A 10,451-nucleotide genomic window follows, 5' to 3' on the forward strand; every position below is an offset into this window, starting at 1 on the left:
CTTTACCTCTTCTCCCCCATCTCTTTACCTCTTCTCTCCCATCTCTTTACCTCTTCTCCCCCATCTCTTTACCTCTTCTCCCCATCTCTTTACCTCTTCTCCCCCATCTCTTTACCTCTTCTCCCCCATCTCTTTACCTCTTCTCCCCATCTCTTTACCTCTTCTCTCCCATCTCTTTACCTCTTCTCCCCCATCTCTTTACCTCTTCTCCCCCATCTCTTCTCCCCCATCTCTTTACCTCTTCTCCCCATCTCTTTACCTCTTCTCCCCCATCTCTTTACCTCTTCTCCCCATCTCTTTACCTCTTCTCTCCCATCTCTTTACCTCTTCTCCCCATCTCTTTACCTCTTCTCCCCCATCTCTTTACCTCTTCTCTCCCATTTCTTTACCTTTTCTCCCCCATCTCTTTACCTCTTCTCCCCCATCTCTTTACCTCTTCTCCCCCATCTCTTTACCTCTTCTCTCCCATCTCTTTACCTCTTCTCCCCCATCTCTTTACCTCTTCTCCCCCATCTCTTTACCTCTTCTTTACCTCTTCTCCTCCCTCATTGAAACTCTTCCTCTGAGGGAGAAACACCACGCTGAAAACATACACAAAAGCACACACACACACACACACACACACACACACACACACACACACACACACACACACACACACACACACACACACACACACACACACACACACACACACACACACACACACACACACACACACACACACACACACACACACACACACACATGCCCGCTAGCACGCACAAACACACAAACAGGGAGGCCCCTGCACTGGAAGAAAGAGAGAAATGCCACCCAAACATTGTTAGCATTGGGAGAACATTAGACTCTCTGGCGACACAGACGTGCCTATTGTTTAAAGACCTGACTCCAAACACTACGAATATGGCATGACTTCTGTCACTCCGTGGCCTCTCCCTCTCTTTTCTTCTTCTCTCTCCCGTCCTCATTCAAAACCCACCTTGTCTGTGCATTTTGCTGAGCCTTTTTGCACATGTGGGAGAGGACTACTTCCTAACCCTCTATCCTTCTAAATCATCCTCCCTCCTGCACCAACAACATACCAGCATTACTAGGGCCCAGAGGTTTCACCTGGTTAGGTTGAGTGGTCTGGAAAACTCCTGTTCCTATACTACAAACTTAGAAGGGTAACCCTTTCCATCAGCATGCGAGCAACGAGCCATACCTCTTAGATAGGATCGCAAAGTAAAGCCTTCTCCTTATTCTGATGATTTTATTTCCAAATTCTATAGGGGATTTAGGATTTGCCTAATCCTTTTAACCATGCAAATACTTTTGAATTCTTCCCAAAAAAGTAAACCCGATTAAGATGTTGGGAAACAGGGCATTTGATTGGCAACGTAATATTGGGTAGAAGAACCATTCATATGGAATTAACTGGATTATACTGGATATAGAGCGTTCATCCTTCCGGACGGTCTTCCTTCTGCACTGTAACCGGTAATAAATAAATCAGATGATAAAACAGAGGAGTGAAATGATAAATGAGATTATATAACGAACAAGACATTCTATTGGCTCGCCATCTCTCTCGTCCTCCCTCAAATCAAGAGATTGAAAATGGGCCCCCTTTCTGAAATCTCACCCTGTGAGCAAATTGAAATCTTCAGAGGATGAATTATTTCTGTGCTAGCCGGAAGCTCATCGACACACACAAGCAGCAAAAACACGTCTTTACTCGACCAGCTTTGAAGTTGATGAAGTGAAGGGACACTGCAACAACTAGGCTATAGTTGGGGGGCAAAGTACGGCACTTCAAACCGGCCCGCAGGACATAATAAAAAAAGAATAATAACATTTTTTTTAATGCCTTAGGCCGCTGCGTCACTCAGGAGGCTCCAGCAAATTCATTTTAACAAACAATTGGTCCCCTGAAAAATGCGTCCCTCCGATGAATTTCAAAATCCTGATGTGGCCCTCGAGCCAAAAAGTTTGCCCACCCCTGGTCTACATAGTCTCATCCACTCACTGACTCATTCACAACGATGCAGGAATAATGTATGGTAATATCCATATGTCCAGTTGAAATGAAGTATTTTCTGAGGAAAGTAATGCGAAACAAGTTGATCCAACAATGACAGTGTTAGAAGCTCAAGATGATTCGTAAGATGATCACATCCCCACAAATATTACCCCATATATCAAATCTGACACCTAAAATGTGGCTAGAAGACCAATCTTAGGCGACATCTCTATACGACAGCAATGTTTACATTTGTGATCACCCTTACACATATATATTTTTTTAAATCAGGTGAAAAAAAACATGTTTTTCAGAAATGTTTGAAGTTTCAAATTTAAATTTTTGTGGATTTTATTTACCCAACATGTATATTTTTCACATTTTCACCACTTTCAGCTACATCTGGTCTCCGGTCCAGGGCTGACCAGAACCAACCCTGTTTAGCTTCAGAAGGAAACCAGCAGTGGGATGCAGGGTGCTATGTTGCTGAAAGGAATGTACCACAACTTGCAACTATAGAAAAAAGGCAGGAAAAGCAAAGGCCAGGGTAACATAACCAAAGATAAGTGAAATTGCAGGAAAGAGGGAGGCGTTTTATTTAGTTGCTCATACATTTAAAAAGAAAACTGAAATACAAAATGTTGCATCCATTTTACAATGAATTTGCTCTCGCATTTAAAAAGTATTTCCTTGCTATACTATACAGTGTTTGTTTACATTTACTTTGTTTACAAACATTGGAGTTTTCTTACATGTGAAACTGAAAATTGGATTGCACGTGCAACACAGCATTCCTAACCTAGCCTACAATGTCTGCTGTGTGGATAATGGAATTCATTGCCCTTGACAATCAACAGTTCACGGTTGTGGGTGATGTTGGATTTCGCGACTGGTCGAGCACCAGTACACACTAACGTTACCAAGTGCAATATTTTTCAGATGTTGCCCTACCGGAGTAACACATAATACCGTCCCTGCTATTAGCTTCACGACATATTATGGAACGTTGTTTGGGGCTTTGCGTGTCAAAAAAGATGCACGTCAAATAACACTATTTGACAATAATCCTATTTGAAGCGTTAAATAAGCTTTTAATTTGAAACGCCAAATAACACAGTTCTATTATAGAATGTTGTGTGTTCTGCAAGCCAAGCGCCACCACTACTATCCGTAGCACTGTCAAAGCTGTACTAAAAAGACTGCAAACAAGCAAACACCGGCCACGAACGATGTGTTGACAATACCGCGTTGGTAATAAAGCATTTTTTGATCGACCGCAACTTCTGGGGTAGCTAGCTAGCTTTAGCTTGGTACCTAGCTAGCACCAATACAACCAGCCTGAAAACAATGACCAGTAGAAACTGCAGTCATTTTCACTACTCTGAGCGATGATTTTGGAATCCTTGTGAGTAAGTATTAGCTAGGTAGCCACATGTTGTTTGCCTATTGAAATTGAACTTCAGTTCATGAAAATAAATAGCTAGCCAGCTACTTAACCCTGTTGCCCAAAGTTAATGTTATAAGCAGCCAGCTAGCTTCATCTGGCTAGTGAGGCTCGACCTGACCGGGCTATGCGTTGTGAAGCTAGCCACAGTAAGTATTAGGCACAATAGTGGTATTTGCGGTTTGCCTTCAAAATAAAAGTACCTATTTCAAAGTGATGCAGAAGGTCACAATTGGTGGAATCATGCCATATTTAGACAAGATTATGTTAAACAAGGTTGGAATGTGAAGCAATGAAATGGCGTATCAGTCTACTCTGTGTTACCCACAGAACACAACTGTGAAGAGTTTACGCAAATATTGCGTTGTGGCTCTTATCGCGGGACTGTGACTGTGTGAAATCACCTCCCCAGTCAGCCTATTGTGAGTATTGACATTCATATTGCACTGTACAGCTTTACACAAGGATTGGGGATCAATGAAGCGGGGTGACAGTCTCCTCAATACCCAATATATTTTTTTCCCAACATCCTCCTCAGAGTTATCAGACTCCAAAACATCCACGCAGTATTGTTTTTCCTCTGGAATATTGTGCAATGCACATGGGTTGACAATAAATGTGGCTCAATTCACAGTTGTTTCAGAGTCCCGCAATAAGAGCTACGATGGTAATGTTCTCTGGGTGTCACTGAGTAGACTGATACCCCATGTCATTGATCCACAATCCATAGGTAAGGCTGTACAATGAAATACGTATGCCCCCAATGCAATGCCCCCAATGCAATGACCAGCACTGTCGGTGAGCAAGACAAGTTTTCCAGCATCATAGCATACATATCGATAAATCGCTGTGACATATGAAATACGAGTGATAGTGTAATCAATGTGTAATAACTATGTAAAAAATGCATGAACGCGTTAAATTATTATGTGATGTGCAGTCATATTCAGGTCCTGATTGGTCAACAAGCTTATTTGACACTATAAGACTATTTGACGAGTATCTTTCTTGACAGGCAAAGACGCAAACGGTGTTCCATAGAAAGCCTGGTTGAGAATTAAATAACTGAACGATGAAACAGCACAGCAAGTAAATGGAAGAAATAGGTTTGATCATGTTTTACAGGTAATGGGAACATACGTAAATGCCAACAAAATCACTTTTTGGTCCATGTGGTGTGTGTGTGTAACCTTTATTTGACTAGGCATGTCAGGCATGTCAAAAAATGTTAAATACTGGTTATCTGTATCGGGTTTATTTGGGCAAGGAAAATATTGGATATCGGTATCGGGCAAAAATGTCGTATCGGTGCATCACTACTGGAAAGTGTGTCAACGTGAGACTCTTAGCCCACCAATCTCTAACTAATTCACAAATATACTCACTAGGCTACCCTGGGGCGGCAGGGTAGCCTAGTGGTTAGTGGTTGGACTAGTAACCGGAAGGTTGCAAGTTCAAACCCCCGAGCTGACAAGGTACAAATCTGTCGTTCTGCCCCTGAACAGGCAGTTAACCCACTGTTCCTCGGCTGTCATTGAAAATAAGAATTTGTTCTTAAGTGACTTGCCTAGTTAAATAAAGGTAAAAAAAAAAAAAAATTTAACTAATGCAGCTTTCTCTCCAGGAAACGGTACACTGGCTTTACAATTCACATATTCTCCTAATTACGTAAGAGCAGCTCCTGCAGCTGAAGCTGTAGCTAGCTGAGTGATCCTTATTCACTGCAGGCCTGATAGCCTGACAGGGGTGGTGGTAATTGGGCTCCCTGACGGGGTTACACGATAGAAAAAGTCCTGTCAGTATGCTGAGACTCTTCATCCTCCAGGATGACGAGCGTGTTTGTTCAAACTAGGGTTAGTAACAGTAGGCTACAACATGGAACTCAGTGAACAAGCTATAAAGCTTTAGGCAGAAGACACACTCGCTCAGCTAGGCTCAAATATCTCCATAACAATGCAAGCACAGTCACAGCAATATTAATGAGGCAACTTACATGTACAGTACCTTGATGTTCACTGATCTGTTGGTTAGATCTATTGACCATTACAGTGCATCGGCAAGTGCGTGACCCAATATTACACACGTTGTTAAGATTTAAAGTAGGCCTAAACTGTGACACTATGGCCGACCCTCAACTAGTTTATAGGCAGTTACCATTAGCTGTGCAGTTACACACTTGACATTTACAGTAAATATCGGAACATGCCAAAACGAAACACATCGATATTCACATGACCTGCCTCCAGAGTTCACACATCAAGATGGCTTCTCCTTACTTTGCTCCTCACAGGTACCTGACAAGTTATTCAGAAGGCCTGATTTCTATATTATATATATCCTGTACTGTCTGTGACGTCTGCAGTAACCAATTCAGACAAGTGTTATTTTTGTAGCCCTCTCTGATGGGTAGAGCGTGTGTGTGTGTGTGTGTGTGTGTGTGTGTGTGTGTGTGTGTGTGTGTGTGTGTGTGTGTGTGTGTGTGTGTGTGTGTGTGTGTGTGTGTGTGTGTGTGTGTGTGTGTGTGTGATTGTGTGTGTGTACGTGAGTGCGTTCGCATGCGTTTGTGTGTGTGTGTGTCATGGTTAGAGTGCACTAGCAATGGTATAGCTAGCCACGAAAAATAAAGAAAGCTCTTGATTCCAGTCAGCCCGCCTCGGATTTGCAGGCTAACAACAGAGAACGGATTAGAGAGAAACACCAAATGGTTGCCGACTCCAAGGGCATGGAACAAGTGGCGGACTGGCGGTGCAGAGAAAAGGAGAGCTCAGAGGGGCGAGTGCCTGAATGCAAATCTAGGTTGCGTCCCAAATATTCCCTATATAGCACCTTACTTTTGACCAGAGCCATTACAGTGCACTACATAGGAAATAAGGTGTCATTTGGGACACGACCCCTAAAGAAAATAAGGATTAGAAGATGTCCTGACGGTCCTGACGGAGGCAGAATTCCACAATGCCTGGGCCGGACTAAAGAGACTACTACAGCAGCCCCACTGCAAGGGCCTCTGATTCACAGTTCACACCAATGAGTGGATCCTATCAACGGTATTCTATGCAACTTGGTAGTTGAACGTAGTAGCGTTAGCAAGCATACACAATGCACTTCAGAGGCACACTCTGCCAACACGAATGGGTAACTCCCTGATTCTTCTGAAGGGAGGACACAGAAAAACATATCTGGCTTTGGTTAGCAACAAAGGTGGTCTGTCCTCCAAGGTGTGAATGAATGACTGCCACAATAACCTATTTAAAATTCTCCAACCAGACCAATATAAACGACGATGACATTAAAATATTGATTGAGTGTTCTGAAGTTGGGGAAAATCCCTTCTATAAATGTGCTCACACGACAACAGAGTTCGGCTAGGGCTTGACAAGTAGCTCACCCTTCATGCTTGAGGAATGCGACGATGAAGATTGACTAAGATCTTTTACAGGACCAGTCAGTCAGAGAGGGCAGCGAGCATTGAGTCATCGCTTTGTTACATTTTTAGCTCGTGTAACGTGTTCCTCGTGAATCAGCCCAGACAGCTTCAGAAACAGCTTCTGCTCGTTGTCAAGGGGCGGAGATCATAGAAGAAGAATTCTGTAGGCTACAGTGCACATAATGGGGATGGCGCGTTTCCTGGACACGGCCTTCAATGACATAACCAGATTGGTGTGTGCTGTAGCCAACTCCTATTGTCATTGTCATCCAAGGGCCATATGAGGTTGGCAAGACCACACAAACAGATCTGGCACCAGGCTATCAATGACATAGCTGCTAGATAGATACATCAAGGTCTGGTCAAGGTTTCCACGGTCAACAGGGTGGAGCTCCATTCTTATGGATCTCAGCCAAAACAAGTAACAACCCACCCATCCAGCAGCCCACAGGAAGTAGGAAGGGAGCTCTTGGTTGGACACTGTTGTCCATGGTGTGTGTGTTTGTCCTACTAGCAGAGCAGGGTAATGGATCAATGCAATGGTTCTAGCTCTTAGACAACCTCAGTTCTAACCAGTGAACATCACCTCACCTGCATTGTGACACAACTACCTCCTCTCATGAATTGCCTGAGAATCTGGGTAATTCCATCTTCCTTCTGGGGAGTTTTCGTTTTGAGGATCTTACCTATCCGCCCCCGGCCGCTTTATTCTTTACTGGGAGTGTTATTACTCACACAGAGGTAATTGGCCAACAGGCTATTACACAAAATAGGGCCTGGTGATTGTCAGGTATGTATGATTCAGAGAGAAAGTGCATTGTCCTCTATTTCACAATAAACCTATATTCATGTATTCAAATAGAGCTGCTTATCTGGCTGTGTGAAGTGGAACATTAAAATAGCCACTGACACTCTCTTAACTGGATGGCACCAATGGCTGTGCTCTGGTCTTCAGTCTAAAAGTCCTTCACTCGCCCATAATTATACTTCATAATAGTATAGTCCTTATGCATTATGATGACACATGAAAAGCCATCGAGGCGAGGAGGCATATCCCGAAACAATGCGACAATCCATGGAACTCCAACTGATCATCTCTCATCTGACAAATACAGGGTTAAGGTGTGTGTGTATGTGTATGTGTATGTATGTATGTATGTATGTATGTGTGTGTGTGTGTGTGGGTGTGTGTGTGTGTGTGTGTGTGTGTGTGTGTGTGTGTGTGTGTGTGTGTGTGTGTGTGTGTGTGTGTGTGTGTGTGTGTGTGTGTGTGTGTGTGTGTGTGTGTGTGTGTGTGTGCGTGTGTGTGCGTGTGTGTATGCGTGTGTGTGTGTGTATGTGTGTGTGTGTGTATGTGTGTGTATGCGTGTGTGTGTGTGTGTGTGTGTGTGTGTGTGTGTGTGTGTGTGTGTGTGTGTGTGTGTGTATGTATGTATGTATGTATGTATGTATGTATGTAGGTAGGTAGGTAGGTAGGTAGGTAGGTAGGTAGGTAGGTAGGTAGGTAGGTAGGTAGGTAGGTGTGTGTGTGTGTGCACTCATACTCCTGCCACATCCGTTTTGACCGGTCACTGTTAAACATTTACATTACATTACACTTAAGTCATTTAGCAGACGCTCTTATCCAGAGCGACTTACAAATTGGTGCATTCACCTTATGACATCCAGTGGAACAGCCACTCTCCAATAGTGCATCTAAATCTTTTAGGGGGGTGAGAAGGATTACTTATCCTATCCTAGGTATTCCTTAAAGAGGAACACTCTTATGCAAAAGCCCACTGACAAAATACTGTTTATAATATCCAGTGGATAACTTTGTCCTTGAACACTAGCTCTCCGCGACAACACAGTCACAGATTGTAATTTGCACATTTAAAATCATAGCACTTCAAGAGTAAATAAATCAATCTGGCCAGATGATGAAGTTGGCTCCTGCCTGCACTTTGGCTCTGAACTTTTGATTAAAGGGCATCTGATCACAGTAGGCTAAATCACAGTACTCATGTGTATTCATTTACAGATCAGAAGGCACCTGGGTTAAAGATATATGAACCATGAATCCCTGCATTAGAACTGGGCTAGTCAAGATCAAATGGCACAGAACAGAAGCCATTCATTATCTGGTTGATGGGTGCTCATGTGATAAACCGGTTGAGGGGAAAACGGAACGGATGCCAGACCGGTGACCTCATAATGTAAACATAGGGGGGGGATTACCTCATCAAGCGCGCTGTATTAATTATTATTAATTTAGTTGTGATCGAATGGACAGTTGTTTGGGTCAGGCTGTTAGAGACACTAGTCATACATTTGTTGAGAAAACTGTTGAAGAAAATCCAATGTTTTAAACCCAGTATATTATCATGTGTTGTTGTCATACGGATTAGACAAGAATTAACAGCGTGGCAGTAGACTAGGCTGTATTGTGGAAGGAGACTAGTGGAGCCTTTTTGTGGAGCCTTTTTGGACGGAAGCTCTGCTTCCTCTAGTTCCTTCCTTTTGACAAGGCTAATAATCAACATTTATACAGATCGTCGACGTGTGTTGTTAGACGTTTATAGCGTGGAAATATCCCTTATTAGACTACGCCACACATAGCCTAACAATTATACAGATGAGAAGAAATTAAAGTCGTTTGATCTCAAACAATGTCGCATTCACACGCACAGCGACCGTGCAAATAACCGGTATGATGATCATTCGATTAAAAAAAAGTTTTGTCGGGAGATACGTGAGAAAGGCCACCAGAAAGAAAATCCTCAAATTCATTGACAGGTCGAACAACAAACGTTTCAACGCGCGTTAAATGTCCACGAGGTTCAATAAAATAATAGGCAACTTACATATTGCTTCAGGCAACGCATTTCCCACCAAATCGGTGTCGAGGTCTTTGCTTTGCATTTTATTCATTCAATCATGCGCTTTTCGGCTCGTCCTCTCCCGACGGTATGTATACTCATTCCTCAGACAGAAGGGAAACTTGGTTGAGTCACTCTAGTTGCTCACCAGCGCGCACAGACTACCCCTATTTCCAAATGGAAAACGCTGGAGACGCACCGGGTAGGCAGCACTCTTTCGGAAAAAAACGGTGCCACACACAGAATAACAATGTGGTTAGTTGGAAACTATTTGGGCTGCAATACCATCAACGTTCCTAAATTGCTTAGGATCAGAAAGATATAGAGGGGGAGGAGAGAGGGGAAATAAGTAAACCCACACAACAGCTGACGGTAGGTTCATTGTACGGACAGTCGGATGCTGGCCTCCGGATCGGACTGTTCCATAGCCAGTAGGGGTGTGAATATGTTATGGAGCACGTTTATTTTCAATCTTTATACCGCATTATCTAATTCACAACGAATAACATGTGTTTTGTATTATTATGTTGTAATTACTTATATTTGAATATGTACATGTTTAAACGTGTTTAATCAAATACTTCACATATGATACAAATGTATACCCCTTTCATTCCAAATGGAGCCAGCCGTCTATAAAAGAATACAACCTCTGGTCCATTCCAGTGTAAAGTATTTCAATGCTTTTCATGTGTTGAATGCCTGACCACTGCTTCAACG

At 43.0% G+C, this 10,451-nt stretch overlaps 1 protein-coding gene across 8 annotated transcripts in view; it reads right to left on the bottom strand.

The window, feature by feature from the left end:
- LOC118367355 (MAP7 domain-containing protein 1-like) overlaps positions 1–10,129 on the bottom strand; it is a 68,164-nt gene extending 58,035 nt beyond the window's left edge. For 3 of the 8 annotated variants that reach the window (XM_035750736.2, XM_035750732.2, XM_052494140.1), the window contains exon 1: positions 9,717–10,123. In XM_035750736.2, coding sequence (XP_035606629.1) covers positions 9,717–9,783 — 67 coding nt within the window. In that variant the 5' untranslated portion in view covers positions 9,784–10,123. Of the gene's footprint in view, positions 1–9,716 lie in introns of all 8 variants that reach the window. The other 5 variants (XM_035750737.2, XM_035750734.2, XM_035750735.2 and 2 more) reach the window with 3 other exon arrangements.
- Between the last annotated feature and the right edge of the window lie 322 nt (positions 10,130–10,451).

Source organism: Oncorhynchus keta, chromosome 34 (genome assembly GCF_023373465.1).
Source record: "Oncorhynchus keta strain PuntledgeMale-10-30-2019 chromosome 34, Oket_V2, whole genome shotgun sequence".
Classification (NCBI taxonomy): Eukaryota; Metazoa; Chordata; class Actinopteri; order Salmoniformes; family Salmonidae; genus Oncorhynchus; species Oncorhynchus keta.